The sequence below is a fragment of the Phyllobates terribilis genome, unplaced genomic scaffold (genome assembly GCF_046119375.1).
Source record: "Phyllobates terribilis strain yellow unplaced genomic scaffold, ASM4611937v1 Scaffold_3__8_contigs__length_932513732, whole genome shotgun sequence".
Lineage (NCBI taxonomy): Eukaryota > Metazoa > Chordata > Amphibia > Anura > Dendrobatidae > Phyllobates > Phyllobates terribilis.
The window spans coordinates 807,261,704-807,289,077 of NW_027362763.1; the positions used below are offsets into that span (position 1 = coordinate 807,261,704).

At 42.3% G+C, this 27,374-nt stretch overlaps 1 protein-coding gene across 11 annotated transcripts in view; it reads right to left on the minus strand.

The window, feature by feature from the left end:
- ARID1B (AT-rich interaction domain 1B) overlaps nt 1–27,374 on the minus strand; it is a 712,135-nt gene that overhangs the window by 46,708 nt on the left and 638,053 nt on the right. For 6 of the 11 annotated variants that reach the window (XM_073672421.1, XM_073672420.1, XM_073672422.1 and 3 more), the window contains 2 exons: nt 21,310–21,426; nt 10,435–10,528 (listed from right to left, as the gene is read on the minus strand). In XM_073672421.1, the coding sequence (XP_073528522.1) occupies nt 10,435–10,528; nt 21,310–21,426 (211 nt within the window). The remainder of the gene's footprint in view (nt 1–10,434; nt 10,529–21,309; nt 21,427–27,374) is intronic. The other 5 variants (XM_073672423.1, XM_073672418.1, XM_073672426.1 and 2 more) reach the window with 1 other exon arrangement.

Sequence of the window (27,374 nt, forward strand, 5' to 3'; positions counted from 1 at the left end):
TTGTTTCTTGGGTTGAGCAAATCGTAATGCTCAGGTGCTCGACCCGAGCATCAAGCCCAATGTAAGTCAATCAGAAACTTTTATTTTTCCGCCCCCCCCCCGGCGGTCTGCAGGGGGCCTAAAAATTTCAAAAGCATTGGGAACAGTGCTGAAATGACATGGGAACAGCATGGGGAAGACCCCTGGAAGCATCTCTGACACCCAGGTCACTGTGAACAATGTTGTCAGAGTATTACAACACTTTTAAGGACTCACAATAAAAGGTACAAAAACAAAACCAATACATGACACTATGTTCCACAAACCATTACGTTTGAGTAGAACTAAGAGTATTTTACCCAAATTGATCTTTATTGAAATAATTAAAAATAGTATAAAATAAATGAAAGTGCATACCATGAAACCGAGGGTTTAGTACATCAATAGAATCAATAGTCAAGACATCGCTTTAGGTCCCAAATAAATAGTAAATAATTAAATCTAAAGTACAAGGGATTGTATCAACAGGTAGGCAGTAAAGTGCTTGTGTGCACTATCTAATCATCTAATACCAGGTAATTACCAACTCAGAGTGATTGAACCTCTGTTACATGCAGATTTGCACATCATACTGATTACACTTTGAAGGGACGCACTGTTACCTAGCAGAAACAGCTTGAGCTTTGAAATATAAATACTGCACAGAATCACTTTACTGCCTACAGGTTGATTCATTCCCTTGTAATTTAGATAATTTAATTATTTACTATTTATTTGGGACCTAAAAAGGTGCCTTGACTATTGAATCTATTGATGTACTAAACCATCGCTTTCATGGTATGCACTTTCACTTATTTTATACTATTTTTAATTATTTCAATAAAGATCAATTTTGGGTAAAATACTCTTAGTTCTACTTAAACTTAATGGTATGTGGAACATAGTATCAGGCTTAAGTCTTTTGAGTATCCTCTATGATAAATAATTTTTCCATTTGGGAATATTAGTATAAAACAAAATCATGATGGATTTTCCTGGAAAAAATGTTAAGAAACTTAATAGTTGAAAATAAGGCAAAATAAATACCCCCCCCCCCCTCCAAAAAAAAATGCTCCTCCACAACTTGGGCTATATTCACACGAAGCGTTTTTGATGCAATTTTTTCACCTTTGCATTGCTTTCAACAGTGAAAAATACATTCACCAGTAAATATCATGTTAACATTTTACTACCTCATCTGGCCATGTGGTGTGTGAGACATGATCAGACACATCCATACAGTGCTGAAAAGACATAGGAACAGCAAGGGGAAGACCTCTGAAAGCATCTCAGACTCCCAAGTCACTGCCTAAAACCGTGGTCATCAGACGTGATCCTATATTACTGCGGTAATAATACAGACATTTTTGGCAATGTGAAAAATATCAAACTTCATTTCAAATGGACAAGGCAAGGGACGGGGAAGTGGACGTGATGGTGCATGCAGAGGCAGAGGAGGTGGGCAAGATGAAACTGAGGGAGAACAACAATCACCCACATCATGTCGACCTAGCTTCCTGTCCCACTTGCGAGGGGACCGCGGAATATCACTCTCGAAGCCAGACCAGTGTGAAAAGGTTATTGGTTGCATAACAGGTAAATAAATAATGCTTAAAGTCAGTTTTCAACCACCACCATCCAGTCTTCCACATGGTCCAGTCTCAGTAGCCGTGAGTCTGGACCACATTATTATTATTTATTATTAGAGCGCCTTACATGTGAAAAAGGGGTATACATAGCAAAAACAATTACAATAATCTGGAATGCGATAGTGGAAAGAGGGGATAAGTGTAACACTGGGTATGGGGAAAACCCAGTGTATAACGACAGGAAAAGGGAAGGGTGCCCTACAAGTGGGGAAATGGAAAGTGGCGACCCCTAAACAGCTCAAACGACAAAACCTGACTCCCCTATTGACCCTATATAGGTTCTGCACCTATCGCCAAGCAGCAAACCTGGCCCTAGCGGACCCTAAAGCTAGGCCCTTGGTAGGGAGGGGTGAGCACTAGTCAGCCCCACTGCAAACTAAAGTACACACAAGGGAAATAAACAAGGTAATACACTTAACTTAAAAAGGACACTGGGGAAAACAAACTAACAATCCATGACGGAACTCCAAAGAAAATTCTAGCCGACTACTAGAATTCGAAGCCTGAATAGATAAGAACAGTCTATCACCAAGCACTCTGGAGAAACTGAGTGCACTTAAGGATACAGCAAGGGTGTGGTAATTAGCAGCAGAAGATAATGATCACCGCTGGGTCCTAATGGTATAATCCCCAAGCAAGGTGAGGATCACCGCTGGGTCCTAGAGAGAGAAGGATCATGAAAGGATCAGGAAGATGTTTGCAAGGCCAAACGCAGCGACTTTCCAAAGCTGGAACCCGTATGGCTGTCTGTCAAACCTGACACACCAGTGACAATAAGAGGGGACTAGAGAAGGAGATCTTGTGAGGATCAGAGGTTGCGTGTAGGTATGTACTGGGAGAGAAGGTCACCGATGTAAGGAAGAGACAGGTTGTGGATGGCTTTGTATGCCAAGGTTAGGAATTTGAACTGAAGGTTCTGGCCAATGGGGAGCCAGTGAAGGGATTGACAGAGAGGAGAGGCCTGGAAATAGCGGGGGGAAGGGTGGTTAGTCGGGCCGCAGAGTTTAGGATAGATTGGAGGGGTGTGAGAGTGTTAGAAGGGAGGCCACAGAGCAGGAGGTTGCAGTAGTTGAGGCAGGAAATGATGAGGGCACGCACTAGTGTTTTTGCAGATTATGGTTTGAGGAATGAGCGGATACGGGAAATTTTTTTTTTTTTTGTGGAAATTTTGCCTTTTAGGCCTAAAAGTAGTTTTTCATTTTTTTCCTTTTGGTCCAGCAAGGGTTACTGTTAGTCTCTATCTGACAGCCTTTTGTTAGCGGTCAGCTGATGTTAGTTGGTGCCACTCCCACCTCCCTTTAAATAGCCACATGATTCATCAGCTGGCCACCAGTTATAGTTCATTCTATGCAGACCTCTTTGAAGGAGCCAGTCTCTGGAGAAGCTGTGGTGTTCATTGCTATTACAGCGGTGAAGTCTTCCATTGGAGAGATAAGTGTATTTTATGTTGTTATCTTCCCATTGTTTGTCTTCCCTTCCTTGTGTTGTCCTATTGTAGTGGTGAGACTAGGATCTCACTGGCCTGCGCACTAGCCAGGTTGAATCCAGGGCAAGCGAGGGCTTAGGCACATGATCGAGCACTGGGGGAGGGGTGGGGGGACATGTCTAGGAACGATAGGGGAGATTAGGGACAGACACAGGTTAGTGTCAGGAGGTGTCCCTTCCCTAGTTCCCTACTGCTAGAACCCTCATTCCCCCTCTATCTCCCGTTGCACCTACGTGTTGTGCCGTCCGCTGGACATCCCCTTTTCGTTCTGTGACACTGGTACTTTTCTTAGGGAATGAGCTTGTCTCCAATCAGCCAGAAATATTTCCAGTGAATTAAGGCACGCCATGGTTTGGTACTAGCACCCAGTACCAGAAGCAAAGCCATCCACAATTTCCATCTCAGGAATTTTATTTGGTAGACTGGCTGCCCAAACATTAGTTTCTCACAAAGGAGCTCAAGACACTGAGTGGCAGTAGGTGAAAGTTTCTCCAGGATGACCTGTTTGTTAGCTATCAAAGGGAGAACAGAATTGGGCTTTGCCAAGGTGCCAGATTGCAGATCTTAAGTATTATAGATTGCTAAAGTCAGTCCACAGTAAAAAAAAAAAGCAGCCATAGAGTGTTTGTAAACATTCACACACACTTTTCTTAGCCAGGGCTGCTTGTTGGTGAGAGTTGTATTTCACCACAGCCATATTCTTTAGGTCGGTGAAAAGACTGGCATAGAGGGAAACCGTATCTACTCCGGCTGTCATTTCTCCGCCACCAGGTTCCGGCCATTGTCACACACGACTATGCCTGACTATGTTCAGCGGTGAGAGCCACAGATCTGCCTGCTCTGTTGCAGCTGTCAACAACTCTGCGGCGGTGTGCGTTATGTCAGCTAAGAATATTATCTTCAGCACAGCCTGTTACCGCTTGGCCGAGGCAGTGCTTCCAGCTTCCAACTGATGAGGTCATGATGGAGGCCAAAGAGGAGGAGGTGGTGCAGGAGCTGTAGAATGTGATTACATTCAGGTTACATTGGCGAGTCTGGTTTTTATACTAAAGAGCCTGCTGTATTTTTATAGTTTTTTATTTATTTATTTTTTCATCTCTTCAAATGTGTATTGAGTGCGTCCTAAGTTTGGCATCCCTTGCAATTGCTGCATTCGCAATAACAGTATAGGAGACCCACTCCTTAATAATGGTTAAGACAATTCAAATAGATTTTATATTCTAGAATATTACCGGTCTTATCTGAAATTTGTTTATGGGTGAGCTATCGCAGTATGGATAGCGTATTACACCGATCCAGCCAGGTATTATTGCCTTATACTGCGTGCTGCTGGTGCTGCAGAAAAAAATTACAAATCGATTCTATTCCCTATTGATACCGTTTTTAGATGCATTTAAGAAAGGGACAGGTGCAGCTAGGTGGTATCATCAGCTTGAGATGAGTGTTCATTCTGGTTGTATAAATCTCTTCCACAGTCCATAACTTTTTTTTATTTGGCCTTATATACAAGTCATGACCCAGCAAAGAAGGTTTCTTAACATTTCTTTCAGCAAAATCCATTTTAGCATCATTTTTGTATGGTTTACTGTCAGTCCGTAAAAAAGTGGCGTAATACTGTGACAACATTGTTTACAAATATACAATTGGTCAGTGACCAAGTATAAATAGGTTTGAACAACACACAACTGGCAGACTTTAAATGGAGTGTAATATTTGGCATGCTCCAAAAAATGTCACAATTATTACCACAGTAATATGGGATCACATCTGATAACCACGGTTTTAGGCACTGGCCTTGTAATATGCGATTGATCAGCGACCAACTGTGAATAGGTTTGAACACACAACTGGCATACTTTAAATAGAGTATAATATTTGACACGTTCCCTAAAATTTTCAGTATTACTACTGCAGTAATATCTGATACGTCTGATGACCACGGTTTTAGCAACTGGCCTTGTAGTACACTTAGTATTAGTCAGCAACCAGGTGTGATTAAGTTCAACAACACACAGCTGCCATACTTTAAATGGAGTATAATATTTGACACGCTCCCAAAAAAATCTGTATTATTAGCACAGTAATAAGGAATCACGTCTGATCACCACGGTTTTAGGCACTAGCCTTGTAGTATGGTATTTGTCAGCAACCAAGTGTGAATAGGTTGAACAACACACAACTGGCAGACTTTAACTGGAGTGTAATATGTGGCATGCTCCATAAAATGTCACACATATTACGGCAGTATTATGGGATCATGTCTGATGACCACGGTTTTAGGAAGTGGCCTTATAGATGTGGTATTGGTCAGCGACAAAGTGTGAATAGGTTCAACAAAACACAGGTGGCTGACTTTAACCGGAGTGTAATATTTGGCACGTTCCACAAAATGTCTGTATTATTACCGCAGTAATATGGGATCACATCTGATGATGGAAAAGTTTCTCTGCTTACACAATACAGCAATTCGAATAAAATCAAAAAAATTGGCTGTATTCTGCTAACAAGCAAATGGAGCAGTAAAATGGTGTACTGTATTGCTTTTTAAGCAAATAATCAGGATTAAGAGCAAAAAAAAAAATAATAGCCCTGATATGTAGGGCTATGGATATTTTTAACAACAACAGCTGACAGAACGTGCAATGGACCTTATTGTGCTGTATACACTGTCCACAAACCCTGCCTGCCTAATTCCTGCTATCACCAGTAATATATGCAGCTGGATTAGACCCTCAGAAGGATTGCTGGTTCAGATGGATATATATCTTGCTGTGGAATACCTATACCTAACTATTAAACTAACAATTCTGTCCCTCACTCAGCAGCACCTCTCCCTACTCTGCCTATTTCTGGGGTAGACCATGACGAGCATAGGGTCACCAGGTCTTATATAGACCCGATGACGCTATGCAGCCAGCCAACCATTGTAATGCCACAACCAACATGGCTACGGCATTACAGTGCATGGCAAGCAATCCCTGCATGTTAATTGGCTGTCTAAAGAGCGCCAAATATTCGGGGCGGGGACCCGAGCTCCCGCCCGAGCATCCCGGAAATACTAGCCGAGCATGTCGAGCAGTGAGATGCTTGGGCGAGTACCGAGCACGCTCACTTATCACTAGTTAACAACACATCGTAGAAGCAAACTTTTTAAGTAGCTTAATTCCCTTTTTTGCACAGATACTTGCCTTGCTGGTGTTTATATACACAGGGGGTGCAAAAATTATCCCTATTTGTAAAGTACCAAGAGCTTTTTTTCTTTGATAAATGAAGAAGCAATAGCTTTTTACAAGCTTTCAAAAAATGATTTGTTTATTTATGGAGTTAAAACAGGTATGCTATTTTAAGAGTCAAAAGTAATGGCTTCTCAACTTAGAGTGAGAAAATTATAATTTTTTAGGGATCCACAATATACTTGCTAGTCTCAATGTTATTTAAACAATTTCAAAGGCTTTTTATTAAGCCATCTAAAAAATATTATTTTATTTAAGGAGCAGGAACAGGCTAGCCGTGAAGAGGCAATGACTTGTGTCAACAAACCATGCTAAAAATTAGCCCAATTTTGGGAGCAGTTCCATTTTTGTGTATCGCAAAGAGCACACTTGCCAACAACTGTACAGTATAGCTATAAACACAATGGTTAGCAAGGAGATGTGTGACTGAATTGACTGTGCAATAGCAGCAGCAGAAGCAGAATTGTAGAAAAATGTCATGGTTCAGTCAAGATGTCAGGGCCAGCAACAGTATCCCAGGCAGTATAGTTGGTATAACGGACAAGGAGTAGATGACCCGCTCAGCATGAGACATTGGACTAGCAGCAACAGTACTATGTAGAAGACAGGCAGGGACATGGTATGGCTATTCTAATGTGAACCACAACCACATAAAAACAAGAGAAAGGGCTTTTTTTTTTTTTAATTACTCACAGATTGTTAGGTCTAGGGTCAGCAACATAAATAGCACAGGATAGTTTTTTTGGTCGTATACCTCTCATCATCCGAAAGAAAACCAAACACTGACCTATTAAATAGATCTGATCTACGTAGCCAGCTACTATATTAGAAAATAATCACCAGGTCAGAAACCTTATATGTAAACCCGGATTCTGTCACCCCATCAACATGGCTTTTTCATACATCCATATGCTTATGCAAACTTATGGGTCATTCATGGTTCCTTTTATCTCATCGTGTTTCTTTTCCTAGATTCATCAGGGGAGTTAAGGAAGTATTGTGTCTCATCATGCCACAATTCCGGATTATCATCCAACCTGGGTAATATATGTCAGGATGCTAATATGGCTCTAAGGGATCACTCATTTTATAGTTACCGCTTTGGATTAATCAGTGCTCTTAACGTGACGTCATTTCCAGATTGCAGGCCGTATATATGGTCACTGGAACGCATATCCGGGTCCTGGAAAGCAAACAGGCGGCTGTGACACGCTTATGTCACTTCCGGTGGGCGCTCCAGATATGACCACGTGGAATCTGCTTAGAGAATGTCACAATACTCTTGGACAGGGGAGGAGCGTTCATGACGCGTCACAACCGTCTGAGAGGACAGGCTGTCTAAAGTAATAAGCCTGTCATGTATTAGGGTACGCATTTCCTCATTGAAATGCATATGGTGGATTTTTCAAGGGGAAAGTGCAACCATATTATACTAAAAAGTGCAACCATACCATACTAAACAACCTAATAATATGGGCAGTGTAGTTAATTATAGAGAATTGTGCAGGGGATTCCTCCAAGGTTAAAAATATTCAGGGAACACAGGAGGCATTAGATCATTCATTCAAAGTGTATTCCCTATACATAGGTATATATTAGCATTCAGAATACATATTGTGCAAGCGCGGATACTGGCATACACACTGCGCAAGTGTGGCTCACACTACACAGTGCACAAGCGCAGAATTTGAACGAATATTCATGTGACGTCGGCGCAAACCAGGGGACATGATTCAAATTGAGTGGGAGGCGACAAGCCTGACTGAATGCAATAAAGAACAACTCTATGACTAAAAGAGCAAGTAAGATGGAAGTATATAAAGTGGTTTTAGCAAAGGATTATAGCCCCAATTTTCATGAAAAAACCGTGTTAGTGATGGACATTCCATCACTAACAACGGCCCTGGGACAGTTTACATGCTCCAAATGACATGGCAGGTTCCCTTTGAGGTTGTCTGTAACCTCCTTAGATCGACTTGAGTAAGTAAGTAAAAAAGAAGACTAGGGTCTTTCTTAACAGTCTCCTTATATGCTTCTCTCAGCACTTTCTGAGGATAGCCCCTTTCTGGTAACCTTCTTCTGAGGTCATTGGCCTGTTGTTCAAAAGACTGGGGATTCAAGCGATTTGTTCTAATCATCATGTATTGACCTAATTCCATTTTTGAAAGGGACAGGGTGATTACTGTCCTATCTCAAGAGAGAACTTGTTGATGTTGGTTTTCTATAGGTGGTAGTGAAAAGTTCCCCTCTCTCATCTCTCTGTATGAGGATATCCAGAAATGGTAATCTCAAGGGAGTTTTTTCAGAAGTGAAACAAAGCCTCAGATTATTTACATTGAGACTCCACACAAAATCAGATGCATTACCTTTCCAGATGACGAAAACATCATCTATATAACGTAACCATATAGCAATCTTATCGGCCCCTGGAGATGGCGTATCCCCACAGACTACAGCTTCCTCCCATCAGCCCAAGAGCAAATTAGCATAAAAGTGGGCACTGGGGCTCCCCATAGCTCTGCCCCTGAGATGGTGTAAGTACTTCCAGTCAAAAAGAAAAACCTTTTTTGTTAGGCAGGATTCCAGTGCCTTCATGACAAAATCATCATGTTTTCTCTATTGGCAGTGCCTTGTTTTTAAGTAATAGTCCACAGTCATCAGGCCCATTTTGGGTGGAATGGAAGAATACAGGGCCTCGACGTTGATACTTCCCAGGATCATGTTGAGGTCAAGCATCAATCCGTCCAATTTGTTTAATAATTCCGTTGTGTCACGCACATGGGAATTTAGGGAATCAACAAAAGGTCTCAAAAAAACAATCCACATAAATGCCAAGATTCTGGGTGAGACTTCCAACACCCGAGACTATTGGTCTCCCTTTTAGTGGGTTAGTGCCTTTATATATCATAAGCAAACTATAAAACATGGTCATTACTGGAAACTCAGGGATCAGGAAATCATGTTCATTTTTAACAATGACTCCCTGTGCAAAGCCATTGTCTACTAGAGATTTTAAATCACGTTGGAACTCTTTTAAAGGGTTATTGGGTAGTTTCCTGTATCCCATATCCTCCTCCAAAAGGGCCTGGCACATAGTCTGAGGTTTCATAATCACCACGTTCCCTCATTTGTCTGACGGTTTGATGGCTATTTCATGTTCCGTCTCCAGTTTACAAAGGCAATCCATTTCACTTTTTGTAAGATTATGTCTAGATTTGGGTCCATCCACACCCAATGCTTTTAAGTATTTCATTACCAGCTTAATCTAAGAAGTAACGTTTCTCCTTGCGGAGAGCAACATGCTAAGGACGTCAGGTGAGGAGTCTTTTCAAGCCGCAATGCTCCTCTGGGAAATATGCAAATTGTTTCTTCAGAGAGGAAGAGAACTTCAACTCTAGTGCCACCTATAGGAAGTAGCAATCCTAAAAGTCAATATCGACCCTTTAACGAGCCTTATCACATGACTTAGGATAAAAGCCAAGACCAGAAACTCAATTTGCAGACACTGTGTTTCGGGGTACTGCCCCTCGTCAGTGCAAAGTGTCAAGTGTGGGCACTGCTGCTGACTGACAGCCGGGGCTCTGCCATCACTTAAGCTCATACCTACGAAATATATCACTTTAAGCACTATGCAACCACTGGTTAGTGTGTTCCTTTAGAAAGTGTCTTTGAGAACAGTCACACATACTGTGGCACCGAGTTCATGGGCAGACTGAAAAGAGCCCCTGTGCTATAACTTTGCAGTCCAATACCTCATTATAATGTGTCCCTTTTTATATCTGTGGCTGAAGCTGCTTGCAACTATGGAAGTGGGCCCCCTTACCTCTTGGATCTCTGCAGAGCTGCACCAGTGTTATATCTGCCCCTGACTGAGTTCAATGGAAGCCAGTTTGTCCATAAGGAATCTCAAATCTTACACATAAGCTATTATTTAATTTGGAGGTTTGCCATATTTAAACACTTATATTAGGATGAATAGATATACAAACATGAGAAAAAAATGTTTACTATTACAATATTTTTTCATTAACAATTCTAAAAGCCTTACTTGTTGAGGATACATTCCTGGTTGGTGCCCTCCATATGTTGGTTGCCCTGAAGGTGGTCCTTGTCCTCCATACTGCTGACCATACGCTTCATGTCTAAAAAAAAAACCCCACAAAAGTTACAAAATTCTTATTAATCCATTGAACATAATATTTTCAGTAATTTATTTTGAAGAGACACTTTAATTTCATACTTAATTACATCTACATTCGAAAATGTCAAAATTTTATAGCAATCTGAAACAGAACAATGAGTGTGATAAAAATATTCTGTGTACCTTCACTCAGGATGCAAATACTCTGGATTACAGTAGTAAAAATGTGGATGTTATCTGAACATATTTTATCCACATGCTGCAGAAATTTGTCATATGAACTCTGACCAGATGTGTAGATTTTAATACCAATTGTTTCAAAAACAAAGTTCACCAAGGGTAATTTTGTACATGAGAACATTATATCTATAGTAGATCATGGCAGACATGCTCAGGTTTTAGAAAGGTTTTGGCTGTTAATCAAGGTGTTGGGGGTGGGAGGGAAGAGATAGAACTTAACATTAATGAAGCACAAGCCTACTCAAACACCACCTTAACACGATCATATACTTACTGTGAAAATACCAACATTACTTCTTTTTAAATCACTGGTAAGGCCACATCTGGAATATGGGATACAGTTTTGGGATCCACATTTTAAAAAGGATATTCAGAAGTTACAGTCAGTTCAAAGGTGGCAACTAGATTATTACAAGGAATGGAAGGCCTCTCATATGATGAGGGGTTGAAAAAGTTGAGCTTGTTTAGTTTAGAAAAAGGACGCCTCAGAGGGGATCTCTTTTACATGTATAAATACAGTGGTGGCCAAAAGTATTGGCACCCCTACAATTCTGTCAGATAATACTCAGTTTCTTCCTGAAAATGTTTGCAATCACAAATTCTTTGGTATTATCTTCATTTAATTTGTCTTCAATGAAAAAACACAAAAATAATTGTCCTAAAGCCAAATTGGATATAATTCCACACCAAACCTAAAAAAGGGGGTGGACAAAAGTATTGGCACTGTTTGAAAAATCATGTGATGCTTCTATAATTCGTGTAATTAACAGCACCTATAACTTACCTGTGGCACCTAACAGGTGTTGGCAATAACTAAATCACACTTGCAGCCAGTTAACATGGATTAAAGTTGACTCAACCTCTGTCCTGAGTCCTTGTGTGTACCACATTGAGCATGGAGAAAAGAAAGAAGACCAAAGAACTGTCTGAGGACTTGAGAAACCAAATTGTGAGGAATCATGAGCAATCTCAAGGCTACAAGACGGTCTCCAAAGACCTGAATGTTCCTGTGTCTTCCATGCGCAGTGTCATCAAGAAGTTTAAAGCCCATGGCACTGTGGCTAACCTCCCTAGATGTGAACGGAAAAGAAAAATTGACGAGAGATTTCAACGCAAGATTGTGCGGATGGTGGATAAAGAACCTCGACTAACATCCAAACAAGTTCAAGCTGCCCTGCAGTCCGAGGGTACAACAGTGTCAACCCGTACTATCCTTTGGCGTCTGAGTGAAAAGGGACTGTATGGTAGGATACCCAGGAAGACCCCACTTCTTACATCGAGACATAAAAAAGCCAGGCTGGAGTTTGCCAAAACTTACCCGAGAAAGCCTAAAACGTTTTGGAAGAATGTTCTCTGGTCAGATGAGACAAAAGTAGAGCATTTTGGGAAAAAGCATCAACATAGAGTATACAGGGAAAAAAAAGAGGCATTCAAAGAAAAGAACACGGTCCCTACAGTCAAACATGGCGGAGGTTCCCTGATGTTTTGGGGTTGCTTTGCTGCCTCTGGCACTGGACTGCTTGACCGTGTGCATGGCATTATGAAGTCTGAAGACTACCAACAAATTTTGCAGCATAATGTAGGGCCCAGTTTGAGAAAGCTGGGTCTCCCTCAGAGGCCATGGGTCTTCCAGCAGGACAATGACCCAAAACACACTACTAAAAGCACTATAAAATGGTTTGAGAAAAAGCACTGGAGACTTCTAAGGAGGCCAGCAATGAGTCCAGACCAGAATCCCATAGAACACCTGTGGAGAGATCTCAAAATGGCACCCTTCAAATATCAGGGACCTGGAGCAGTTTGCCAAAGAAGAATGGTCTACAATTCCAGCAGAGCATTGTAAGAAACTCATTGATGGTTACCGGAAGCGGTTGTTCGCAGTTGTTTTGGCTAAAGGTTGTGCAACCAAGTATTAGCCTGAGGGTGCCAATACTTTTGTCTGGCCCATTTTTGGAGTTGTGTGTGAAATGATCAATGATTTGATTTTTGCTTCATTCTCTTTTGTGTTTTTTCCTTGCAAGCAAATTAAATGAAGATAATACCAAAATTTGTGATTGCAATAATTTTCAGGAAGAAACTGAGTATTATCTGACAGAATTGCAGGGGTGCCAATACTTTTGGCCACCACTGTATATGTGTGGTCAGTACAAAGGACTTGCAAATGACTTGTTCCATCCAAAGACCATAATAAGGACCAGGGGGCACTCATTACAGGTGGAAGAAAGCGATTGCGGCAGCTAAACAGGAAAGGGTTCTTTACAGTCAGACTGTGGAATGTCCTACCACAAGAGGAACTAATGGCAGACACTATAACCGCTTTCAAAAAAGTGCTGGACGATTTTCTCAGCAAAAATGGAATTGTGAGTTATAGATAATTTAGCACAATGTGTAGTTGGGGGAGGAAGGTTTAACTTGATGGACCTAGGTCTTTTTTCAACCTATGTAACGGTGTATTTTTTAATCCTTAAAAAAACAGGGCGATATTTTTTCCCCCTTCTTCCAAGAGCCATAGTTTTTTTATTTTTCTTCACACATTTTTTTGCAGGATGACTTGTAATATTCAGTTTACCTTTCAATGTGCTGGAAAACAGGAAAAAAAATTCCAAGCTTGACAAAATAGCAAAAAAACCCTACAATTCTGCACTTGTTTTCGGGGCTGGGTGGGGGTTGATTCTACTGCGTTCATTATGTGATAAAAAATGACCTGGAAACAGGATTCTCTTGGTCAGTTTGATTACAGCAATACCAAACTTGCATATACTTTATTTTTTATTTGTGTCGAAAAAAAATGTGGAAGCTCGGAAAAAAAATTCTCGTGTCGCCATGTTCATTGACATGTAACGATAGTTTGACATGTATTTATTAATATTATTTTGAGGTAGATATGAGGTTTTGATTGCATCTTATTGCATTTTTTTCACGTGATTGCAACTACTGAAAAACTGCAATTCTGGCATTTCAATTTTTCTTCTCTTTATTGATCAGGTTATTTACCGTATTTTTCGGACTGTAAGATGCACTGGACCATAAGACGCACATAAGTTTTAGAGGAGGAAAATATAAAAAATAATTTAAGCAAAAAATGTGGTCATGATACCGTGTTACGGGGAGGGGGTCTGCAGCTGACATTGTTATAGGGGTAATGTTCCCCAATCCTGTTAATATTCCCCATCCTGGTATATATGGCCCACTCTTTCCTGTTATACTTGGCCCTCAGCCCTATCCCAATATGCATGGCACCCCTCATCCCTCTTCCTGGTATGTATTGCACCCTTCATCCTGGTACGTATGGCCCCCCTCATCCCTCTTTCTGGTATGTATGGCACCCCTCATCCCTCTTCCTGGTATGTATGGCCCCCCTCATTCCTCTTCCTGGTATGCATGGCACCCTTCTTCCTGGTATGCATGGCACCCTTTATCCCTCATCCTGGTATGCATGGCCCCTTCATCCATCTTCTTGGTATTTATGGCACTCTCATCCATCTTCCTGGTATGTATGGTACCCATAATCCTGGTATGTATGGCACCCTTCATCCCTCATCCTGGTATGTATGGCACCCTTCATCCCTCATCCTGGTATGTATGGCCCCCCTTATTCCTCTTCCTCGTATGTATGGTACCCCTCATCCTGGTATGTATAGCCCCCCTCATCCATCTTCCTGGTATGTGGCCCCATCTCATCCCTCTTCTTGGTATGTATGGTATCCCTCATCACGCTTCCTGGTATGTATGGCACCCTTCATCCCTCATCCTGGTATGTATGGCCCCCCTCATTCCTCTTCCTGGTATTTATGGCACCTCTCATCCCTCTTCCTGGTATGTATGATACCACTCATCCTGGTATGTATGGCACCCTTCATCCCTCATCCTGGTATGTATGGCCCCACCTCATCCCTCTTCCTGGTATGTATGGCACCCTTCATCCCTCATTCTGGTATGTATATGGCCCCCTCATCCCTCTTCCTGTTAATGCATGGCACCCCCTGAGTCCAATCACGCTGCACACACAAAAAAAATAGACAATTATATCCACCTCTCTGCTCCAGGTGCAGTGTCCTGCTCTGCTGCTGACAGGGATCTCACTGTGTGAGCCACGCATGGCGTAACTGCCATGCGCCCACACACTGTGAGATGCTGCGCAGGAATAGTCATTGCTCCCCATGCCGGGACTGTGTGCGTGGGGAGCAGTGACCATTCACTATGCTTAACAGCGCGCACACTGTATCCGTAACGCGGCTCCTGCTGCAGCCAGCGGTCACGTGTGCCCGCTATTGAAGACCATGAGTATTCACTACAACCCACATATATATATATATATATATATATATATATATATATATATATATATATATATATATATATATATATATATATAAATATAAGCATAAGACGCACCCCCCACTTTCCTCCAATATTTGAGGAAAACAGTGCGTTCTGTAGTCCGAAAAACACGGTAATTTCTTTTTTGATAGACCAGACTTTTATGGCTGCAGCTGAAAAGGAAAGTGATTTGAATTTTTATAATGTTTTAAAAAAACCTATGTACAAAGTTGAATGTGCTGACAACAAAATCACACAAAAATCATCAATGGAAATAAAATTTATTAACCAATGGAGGCCTGGATTTGGAGTCACCCCCAAAATTAAAGTGGAAAAACCCACTACAGGCTGATCCAACTTTGATGTAATGTCCTTAAAACAAGTCAAAATGAGGCTCAGTATTGTGTGTGGCCTCCACGTGCCTATATGATCTCCCTACAATGCCTGGGCATGCTCCTGATGAGGTTGCGGATGGTCTCCTGTGGGATCTCCTCCCAGACCTGGACTAAAGCATCCGCCAACTCCTGGACAGTCTGTTGGTGGATGGAACGAGACATTATGTCCCAGATGTGCTCAATCGGATTCAGGTCTGGGGAACGGGCGGGCCAGTCCATAGCTTCAATGCCTTCATCTTGCAGGAACTGCTGAAACACTCCAGCCACATGAGGCCTGGCATTGTCCCGCATTAGGAGGAATCCAAGGCCAACCGCACCAGCATATGGTCTCACAAGGGGTCTGAGGATCTAATCTCGGTACCTCTGGCGAGCACATGGAGGGCTGTGCGGCCCTCCAAAGAAATGCACAGAACACCAGGATTGGCAAAGTCGCCACTGGCACCCTGTGCTCTTCACAGATGAAAGCAGGGTCACACTGAGCACATGTGACAAACGTGACAGAGTCTGGAGACGCCGTGGAGAGCTATCTGCTGCCTGCTACATCCTTCAGCATGACCGGTTTGGCAGTGGGTCAGTAATGGTGTGGGGTTGCATGTGTTATTTGAGTGTTCCCTTTATTTTTTTGAGCAGTGTATATATATTTTTTTTATATTTTTACAACTTTTTTACTTTGTCCCACTATGGGACTTTCATTTCCTACAGTCTGATTGCAGCTATAAGGTATAGCAATACAAGATCACTGCTAAACCTTCTAACCTGTCAGTGCTGCAGACTCAAGTTGGTTAGATCATGCACTGCGCATGATCTAACTAACTTGCTAGTGAATGGTGACCCGGATGTCGTCATGACGACATATCACCATGGCAATGATCGGGACCCCACGATGACATCACGGGGTATCCAATCCAAGAGTAGAGAGTCTTCTGTCCCTCTGCTTGTTCGCTAAATGCTACGATCGCAGTGATCCCAGCATTTAGGGGGTTAAAGTGTCGGGAGCGGTGCAGGCACAGGTCCTGGCACTGAGTGCCAGGTGTCAGCTGTCAGAATCAGCTGACACCTGGCGGCGATCGTGCGCACAGAGCCTGGTTGTATTCATACGTCCCCGGTCAATAAGTACCAGGCCACAGGAACATATGGATATGTCTAATGTCAGAAACGGCTTAATAAGCCATCCACGAATTATTCCTTTAAATAGGGAGACAAAATAGATGTAATCAGGGCCGGCTCCAGATTTTTGTGGGCCCTGGGCGAAAGAGTCTCAGTGGGCCCCTTTAATACATACCACGATTCATAATGCACAGATACTGCAGAGAAATATAGATATAGTACAAGGCCAAAGATGTCACTTACTTCTTACATTACATGAGTGATATCTAATGTAAATTTTACAATAGCTCAGAAACCGGCGAATCCTCACAGTGCAGACCGGACAGTATAGTCCTCCATACAGTATTTTAGGCACCACAGAGTCCTCCATACAGTATTATAGGCACCACATAGTTCTCCATACAGTATTATGGGTACCACATAGTCCTCCATATAGCATTATGGGCAGCACAGAGTCCTCCATACAGTATTATGGGCCCCATATAATGCTCCATACAGAATAATGGAACCCATATAATGCTCCAAATAGGATACTGGCCCCCATATAAGGCTTCATACAGAATACTGGCCCCCATATAACGCTCCATACAGGATACTGGTCCCCATATAATGCTCGATACAAAATACTGGCCCCCATATAATGCTCCATACTGGATACTGGTCCCCATATAATGCTCCATACAGAATACTGCCCCCCCCATATAATGTTCCATACAGAATACTGGCCCCTATATAATGCCCCATGCAGAATACTGGCCCCAATATAATGCCCCATGCAGGCTGTGCCCCTATATAATGCCCCATGCAGGCTGTGCCCCCATATAATGCCCCATGCAGGCTGTGCCCCCATATAATGCCCCATGCAGGCTGTGGCCCTATATAATGCCCCATGCAGGTTCCCCCATATAATGCCTCATGCTGTGTCCCCTTATAATAACCCCATGCAGGCTGTGCCCCCATAAAATGCCCCATGCAGGTGCCCCCATATAATGCCTAATGCCTCCATACATAAAAAAATAAAATACTCACCTCACTTGCTGCCGCTGCTCTCATCGCTGCCGCTGCTCCGCACTCCTCACCCATGTCGCAGTCTTCCCGCTCTGTGCTGTGACTGCTCAGGAGAGGGCGAGGTGGAAAGACGTCACCGCACCCTCTGACCTGAGACGTCACAGTGCAGCAGCCGCGGAAGAGACAGGACCTGCTGCGGAGGCATGGGGAGAGGAAAGTATTGTGCCAGCTGCCTGGACCCTGAGTAAGCAGGGGGGAGGGGGAGGGGGCCGGGGTGGGCGCTGGCACCGCTTTCCTCAGCTCACGGGTCCCATAGCACACCGGAGTGCCCGATGGCAAGTGGGCCCCTCCGCCTGCTCAGGGCCCCGGCACTTGCCCAGGCTGACGCCGGGCCTGGGTGTAATGTACTGTTTTGAATGTGGAGAAGTAATGACCTCTCAGCTAGAAGTGAAAAAAAAATTCCCTTTTTTTGGTCCGCTAATCACAAACTCATTAAGCAATTACAAAGGCTTTTATTCAAGCCTTCCAAAAATTATCACATTTCTGGAGACAAAACAGCAGTAGCACACAGAAGTAGTACGGTCAAGCACTATAAAACACAGAGGGCAGCCAGGAGTTGTGTAGAAGGTGTTGCTGCATCAGTAGCAGCATGGCAGAGAGTTAAGATGGGGCAGGCAAAAAGATTATTGGCAGTTTAGGGCCAAAAGTGGCAGCAACAGTACTATAGTATAGATGACATGATGGACAGTGACTAGATGCTCAGCAGAGTGTGGCCCATCGGCACTAGCGGCAAAACAGTGTAGATGGCATCAGCTGTCAGCGATTGGAAGTCTGCATTGAATCATGCCGGATTCATTGTGACAAATTTTAGGTTAGTTTGTGTCAGATAAACTAGTCTGCTTTAGTTTGACAAATCCACAGGCTGCACTGAATACCATCTTTGACATGACACTGTAGGCTGGACATGTCGGTACCCTCAAAGTAAATTTGCCAGTTCCTGCCACTAGTCTAATATGTTGAACCAGAAATCCATGGGATCAGGGCTCAAGGTATCTGCCTTAGAAAGGACACAGCCTAGGTACAACTGAACCTGACTGTTCAGATGCCGTGTTTGATAAAATGTGACATGTTGTTGCAATGGCAAAAAAATATCTGGTCCATCAGGTCAAATATAATGTAGATGTTGCTGCTGCTGCTGCCATGTGCTACTTGTTGTAGCCCTAACACTGGTACAGGTGGGATAATGCGTCTGCTGGTCAGTAATTCAAGTTCCAGATGTTTGCTGGGCGAAAGCTTTGCAGAGCAGGTTACAGAGTTTATTCTAGTAGTAGGCCAATGTGGATTCCATTTTGGAAGCTGGAAAAAAATTCCCCATTTTGCTTTTATAGCGAGGGTCTTAAAAGCATGGCTAGCAAGTAATAATCACTTTGCTTCATGTAAACAATACACTTGTCTTCCCACAAGCATTGCAGCATACAACTTGCCATGCTCGCCAGCACAACTGAGAGCCCCATGGTTTCATTATCGTAACCCAACTGCAACAGTTGGTAGTCATGGCTAGTGTCATAGTCATTGACATTTTCGCTCTATCAGCCTCATCCCCTACCTGAGCTAAGTCTATGTCCTCCTTCACTTCCAACTGCTCTTCCTCCTCCAAATTCTGCACCATGTGACATGGACCTTTAGAGTGCTCAACAGACACAGGGTGTCGCTGAACAGAAGAAAATTAGTGTTCTTCCTGCAAACCTTCTTGCATGCTGCTGTTTTTTCCAGGATAAATATTAGTGGGATTACATTGACGATGCCACACATGTCCCTACTGACAAATGTTTACATCTCTTCATAGGCTTCCATAGGCAAAAGGCATCCCTCTTTAGCTGCCAATATCGGATATCAAAGTAACACAATCCAGCTTGACTGCTTCATGATATATTACGTCACTACTTTACATTGAACAAACGTTGCAACATACACCGTATCAAATCCTGTAGGTTGCAACGTAACAAACCAGGTGGTGCTCTGGAAGCCTGTTTTTTTTTTTCTTTGCAAAGCCAGAACGACATACGTTTGCCAATTGAGACCTATTGAAATGGGCTGATACCTTTCGGCTATAGCCACTACTCTTTTCAAGCTTGCATTTTTTCTAAAGGAAATCTTGCACTATTAAAAATTCAGGATGTGGGCCATGCATGGAGTATGGGTTACTTTGCCTGATTGCGAAGCAGCAAGAATGTTCGAGTCATTGTAACTCATGACAATTTCAAGATGAGGTTCACGAGAACCCAGCCAAGGGCGAGTTACCTCTTGATGCCAGCAGCAAATCTTCCACCATGTGGCTTTTATACCCCAGGCTTTGTCTTGCATGAGTAAAAAGAATGAGCGTGCTGTGTGGAATCAATAAAGTGTCCTGTGCTTGTTGGGGATGAGTTCATGTCCGTTGAGCAGAATCCAGAAGAGGTGGAGGAGGAGACAGATAGTCCCTGCCTGGCAGTGGAAAAAAGTAGCTCCTAGTCGCAAAGGCCTGACCAGATTCGGTGGTGTAGCAGTGCCGCTGAAAATATTCAAACAGTGAACCATGAAACTCATGTATTGTCCCTGGCTATAGTCGATGTTCATGGTATCTATAGTACAGTGCTCTTTGGAGCTCAAAGAAAGCCCAGAGAGCAGTCTACATTATACTTAACTGAAAACAAAGAGCATGTACTCTTTTCTGAGAGAAATAATGGTGCCTTGGTATCTTCCATCGAGGCAGAGTGCACGCCATCATTTGTCGAAAGGCAGTAAAAGCCAAAAGTTATTAAGGTGGTGACAAGATCTGGGTGTATTTTACAAACCACAGATAACCGGGAGCTTACGGGTGTTTCTTTGAGACACAATCGGCGATGGATTTTTGCCATTTCAATAGTTTAATAATACCCTTGCTTATCACTGTTATTGCGGTATATCACATAAATATTAAGCAAACATTTGGCCATTTTCGATCCATATCCTGTGTGCTCTGAGCACTTATATCCCTGCACAGTAGACATGAACTGGCTTTTTATGTCCCTATGTTTTATATTGCGCGTGATAGCCACTCTGATTGGCTATGCTACACCATGTGATCAGATTGTTACAGGATGCAATGTCATGCCAGTCACCATTTGCCTGCTCTCTGAATGTGCTGCATATGTGAAATGGAGCTGGGCAATTTTTTTTTTTTGTAATTAAAAACTTCAAATCTTATTGCAGATTGTTCAAATTCGTGTGAAACTGCAGATTTCAAGAAATTTGATTCAAACTCGTTTCTCCGTGGACTGATAATTACCGTATGTGCGGCTGTATTCCAAATTATGTGAAAGTAGAATATCCCACTTCACAATTACCATTTATGTAATATTCTTGCACACGGAACGTAAACTGCACTGGTAAAAATGTAATTGCGGAATTTGGGACAAAGTTGAAAATATGCAGCATGATGGGGATGTAAAATACACACAGCACATCAATTTGCATGCTGATTTTTTTTTTTAACAGAGCATTTGGATGAGATTTGGTAAACTCACATCTACTTTGCTAGTATTGTAATATACTGTGTATTTTCTGTATTGTATCCTGCCTTGTGTGAACATACACTAAATCTACAATGCAGTTAGTCTTCCTTAGATAGAAGCAGCTGAAAACACTATTAGCATCAGTTTGCTCTCTTGGTTTGGAACATTAAACTGCCCACCTTTGCTGTCCTGGATACCGGTCAGGTGAATACATGCTAGGATCACTGTTTGACGACCCCATGTTGTTTTGACCTGATGGACCCATACTGCTCTCAGCGCCAAAGCCATATTCAGACCTACAAAAATGGGAACGCTTTATAAAAATGGAAAAAAAACAGGAATAGAGAAAATTCATACACAGCCACATCAATGTATGTCACACTTTCCAGATGCTACTTTCCAGCTCCTGTTGAATCTAATTCTCTCTAAGTGTAATCTTTAACATTTTACAGGAAAATATATGAGGGTTAAGCAAGATAATGCCTATTAAATCTTTTAAGAGCTGGTGACCTTCAGCGTTGACTTTCATTGGAGCTCCCATACTTTAATTCAATGAAGTGTTTTTGCAAATCAATGGCTATCGAACCTGCAAGGTACATTTGTCCATATAAATAAATCTGATGGGACACAGAGGCTGTAGACTTCTAATGTGTATCTAAAAATAAACTAAAGTATATGTGTTAGATGTACATCACTTTCCAAAATGTTACCGATACTATGCTAAATACTCGTATATACTGTACATGTTGACTTAGCAGAGGCAGAGCCATCAGCCAATAACCACTCCGGACAGAAAAAGAGGAAAGGAGAAAATAGAAAGAAGCTGGGGTGTAGCAAAATTATTTCTTGCCAAAAAACATCTGGGGCCTTTCACCAAGTGTTATCCCTAATGTCCAGCTCAGATTGTTATGCTATGAAAAGGTGTAGGGGAATGTGAATATGAAAATACCCTTTAAATCAATTTGTGCCACTATACTAGTACTAGATCCAAACGAGGTTGTTAATATAGTTAACGGCCTCAATTAAACTGATGTTATAAAAAGAATCTAAAATACTGCAATATCCCAGATACTGTTAAATACTACCCTTAAGCACTAAATAAGCTTTTAATGCACCTTTTCTATTTACCAATTCATCATTTAACTTTAATTAAAAGCTCTGCATAGTGTAAATGATCTCTCAACTGTCTGACAATTGATTGCTTCCTTTTATTGTTTCATAAAAATCACAGAGCAAATAAAGCCAAATTGACCGGTACCTGGACTTCTGGGAAAGTGTAGAATTTGTATCCGAGCTAAAGGTGCACTGACTAATCCGATTAAAAAAAAAAATGCTACCTGGAACCTACAAAATACAAAGAAATCCTATTTTGTTGCTGTGAGTGACATCACATTTATTTATAGATTACCATGACTCTTACGAGACCTTACTTAGCCATTTTGTCTCAGGCACACATGCTACGGCTAATTTTATAAGAGTACAACTTTACTTATCAGTAGGTGGTAAATTGTTGGTTACGTTCCCACAATGAGTAATGAAGAGGTTTTGATGATGCAGATTTTCTGCACCTATTATTTTGGTATTTGGCTGTTTTGGCATATCATGTTCTAATTAACCCCTTTAACCCCGAAGGCTGTTTGCACATTAATGACCAGGCCAATTTTTTACCATTCTGACCAGTGTCACTTTATGAGGTAATTACTCTGGAACGCTTCAACATATTCCAGAGATTCTGAGACTGTTTTTTCGTGATGTATTGTACTTCATGATAGTGGTAAAATTTATATGATGTGACTGGTGTTTATTTGTGAAACCTGTTAAATCCTGCTGGCAATTTCTGACAGTGGCATTTAACACGCAATGGCAGGGGCCACGTTGTTCCACACTCCCATCAGGTATAGCACAAGCGATCAGACGATCACAGCATAACGTAAATACAGTAAAAATAAAAAAAGTTTAAAAATATGAAAAAAAAAACAATACCTCAAACCACCCCCGTTTTGCCACATTAAAAATAAAACAATTAAAAAAAGCGCAGATATTTGATATCGCTGAGTTCCTAAAAGTCCGATCTATCAAAATATAAAATAAAATCCGATCGGTAAACAGTGTAATGAGAAAAAAAATTGAAAAGCCAGAATTAATTTTTTTGGCCACAAAACATTGCAATAAAACATTTTATCTACTCTAAAATGGTATCAGTAAAAACGTCAGCTCAGGGAGCTAAAAATAAGCCCTCATCCAGCCCCAAATCGTAAAAAATTAAAATGTTATGGGTCTCAGAAAATGGCAACCCAAGAAAAATGGAATTAGACCTACCGGTAATTCGATTTCTAGGTAGTCCCTCAGGACAGCACCACCGGAGGTAGTCCGTCCTTGACCTATAGCGGGAGAGGATCCCAGAGAGGTTAAAAGGCCCCTCCCACCTCCACCCTCCAGTGTCTTTCAAAGTACCACAGAAGGATGGATGTAAATTGTCTATATGAACTAATATAACTCATATGTAAGAAACCCTTTGACAGTTTCAGCTCAATCTCGAGCCATGGCGACTTGATGGATGAATGATCTGCAGGAAGATCGATCTTGTGCGAGCCTAAAGATAAACATAAGGGAGAGAAAATAAGGGTGCTGTCCTGAGGGACTACCTGGAAATTGAATTACCGGTAGGTCTAATTCCCTTTTTCCAATACGTCCCTCAGGACAGCACTAGTAGAGTAGTTCCAAAGTAATAGCACCACAGAGGGTACAGAAGCCCCAAGGACCAAAGATTCATGCAGGAACCAGGATATATATAGAAATGATCTGAAATATCGGAAGAAATATAGACAACTAAAGAAATCTGCAAAGGGAAATCACCGTAGTGAGTGTCTGATATATATCTATAATGCCCAAATTCAGTATGAAAGTGGTAAACCAATTATGCAGCAGAAACGAAAAGTGAGACACTGCCCTGTTGTACCCCAACACCAATAATGAACCGCAGTGATTGTTAGATAAATTATACTTATAACACCACTGCGACGGAATAGACCTAAAAAAAACCTTATTGCCCAGTAAAGAATGGTGATATCCATTGCCACAACACAATGAGGACTGCTGCAGACCAATAATAGGTTTGCATATGCTCATTAACACTGGACTGTTCCTTCATCGATCTTCAAGGGTTCAAATTAAACCCTGGTTACAGACCAGCATACCATAGCACAAGGAGTCCTGCAGGACAGTGGCCCTGGATTGCTGGAAGATCAAACAATAACTGTTAGTATATGGAGAAATGGGCAGAGCATTGAGATGTTTATACATTACTCATCCAGGATTTCATAGACGTTTATTATGAATCCTTAGAACTTTAGATCCAGGGGCTGAATGTTAATGAAACTAAGGAATATGCAGTCTTGCAGGTAACATCCCCTGCCATTAACAATGCTGGGCTCCTCATCAGAACCCCTGATAGGGAAGCATAGATTATCACATCTGTGGTGCCGATGTTAATGACACAGGAAGTCTGAGCTCTGGAATTGATGGAAGTGGCCTAAATAAATGCCCTCCCATTGGTCGTGCCATAAACACACACACACAAACTACATATATATACACATCGGAAGAAAATCATGAACCAATTTGTTATATCCACAGCGGGCTCCTAATACCGGAGCTTGGTAAAACTCAGAGGGGTTGGTTAGAGTCCCTCAAAGATGCTCACCGTGAAACTGCCTCTGAGTCAGTTATCAAACATGGGCTCTGCCTGGAGAAAATAAAGGCCTAATGGCGATCCCACTACCGTGTGCGAATAAACTAGGGAAACAGCATGAGAGCTTCTCAGTGATATTTGTACACGCGGACTGAAACAATGACAGAGACCCTCCTCTATAGCTAGAGGAAAGAAAGGATCACTGTGGAAGATTATCTACATTGAGGCATTGGGACTATGGGTTCTCAACTGTAAGAGCCCCACATACAGATTCCTTATTGTAGGAGCCCTAACAGATGTAAGAATAGTGAGAGTACTGGGTCCTCTGCACATGATGCTGTACTGTTGATTTACGACAAAGTATAAAGATGGCCATGAAACCTTCCCTGATAAACATAACATCACCGATTATGGGACTAGAATCTGTTAACAAGATGATGATCAAGGAAACTAGACCGATTGCCGTATGAGAAGTCAGGAAAGATTCTTTCCTACAACATGATTAGCATCTGTCTCATGGGATTTTCTACTCCCGTAACAGTACTATGTCATGTTATAGGATGAACTCAATAGATACATGTTTCCCTACAACCATAACTTTAGGAAAGACTCCCCACTTTTGCACTTAAGGGTAGCAGCTGAATTGAGATTGTTGTTCCAACATAAGAAATACTAAAATACTAGGCCAATCCGTGCATAGTTGTTCCTTTGACTAAGCCCAGATGCAAAGAATAAGGCAAAGGAAGCTGGATCAGAGTCCAGGACTTTATAGCCAGAGTCGAGACCAGACACAAAAGTGTGAAGTAGTAGGCAGACAACACAAGGTACAAGACACAAAGCCGGCATCTCGAGGCACAAGGCCCCAAAAAAGCCAGAGGCCCAAAGCACTGGAAGGCACAATGGAGCACAGAGGCACAATGATGCACTATGAAGCACAATGGAGCACAATGATGCACTATGAAGCACAATGGAGCACAATGGAGCACAATGATGCACTATGAAGCACAGAGGCACAATGATGCACTATGAAGCAGAGAGGCACAATGGCACAATAATGCACTATGAGGCACAAGAGTCATGCTTGAAGGAGCTAGACAAAAGGCCAAACTCAGAGTTACATTCCAGAGAGTAATCCAACTGAACCTCCACCTTGAGTAGTACATCTCAATTGTCAGATTAGCCCCACCTGAAGGAAGTAATTAATGAGGCGCAGCTGGAAGGCAGACTTCACGGAGACAATGTGCTCCATGTGTCCTCCTATGGATGGAGTAGCTAAGCTGCGGCACTTGTTTATTCAAACAAAAATGCGAAAACATGCTCAGCATAAGTCAGACTCTGAAGCCCAATCATGAGGCCCTGTGCAGCCATGACATGCGACAAACTGGCGCCAAATCATGAGATGCAGCCCAGACAGGAGTTGTAACTTTAACCCAGAGGTCTGAGACCTAGCTTCGGATCTGAAATCAAACCTCAGAATATGAGGCTCTAGGCCCAGCTTCGGCATAAGGCACGAGGCTAGCATCAGCCAAGAGGTCTAGCCCTTCCAAACATTACACTGTGCTGGCTCCACACTCGTTAGAGAAACAGGGGAAGCTGGTAACGCCGAGAGCCCACCATGGAGGGAAGCGGCGTCCATCGGGAATGCTGCATTACTGCAGAGAAGCATAGGCTGGCTGATGGCTGAGGGACCTCTCACAGAGAGGTCTCGGCCACGGACCGCTTGTCAGAGGGAAGATAAGGCCCAGCCCCCTCCCCCCCCCCGATCCCCCACTGGTACAGCAACAGATGGCTGAGGGACCTCTATTTAGTGAGGTGTCGGCCACGGACTGCTTGACATGGGGAAGGGAAGCCCAAGACCCCCCTCGATCCACTTGAGTCCGTACAATGAAGCTCCACAGGATATCTTCACTCTAGGAGCAACCTCTCATGAGACTATCCCCAGTAGGGACAGGAAAAACACTGGAGGGTGGAGGTGGGAGGGGCCTTTTAACCTCTCTGTGATCCTGTCCTTCTATAGGTCAAGGAAGGACTACCTCCGCTGGTGCTGTCCTGAGGGAAGTATTGGAAAACTGTTTTATTCATGAATTTCCGCATTTTTTTTTTTCACCACTTAAAAAAATAACTATACATGTTTGGTATCTATGTAATCAAACTGACCTGGAGAAACATATTGCCAGGTCAGTTTTACCATAAACTGAACGTTGGTAAATAAAAAAAAAAAACAATTGTGAAATTGCATTTTTTTTGCCATTTCAACACACTTTTTTCCCCTGCTTTCCAGTGCATAACATGATAAAATGAATAGTGATAATCAAAAGTACAACTCTTCCCACAAAAATAAGCCCTCATATGGCTATAATGACAAAAAATAAAAAAAAAAGTTATGGCTCTTGGAAGAGGGGGAGGAAAAAACAAAAAAGAAAAAAAAAGGGAAAATGGCCGGGGAGTGAAGTGGTTAATTGTAGTGTTAAATTGTCAAGTTGGACAAGATTACTTTTAAGTGAGGTGGGTGTTAACAGTAAAGGGGAAATCACTCATTATTGCCATTTTAAA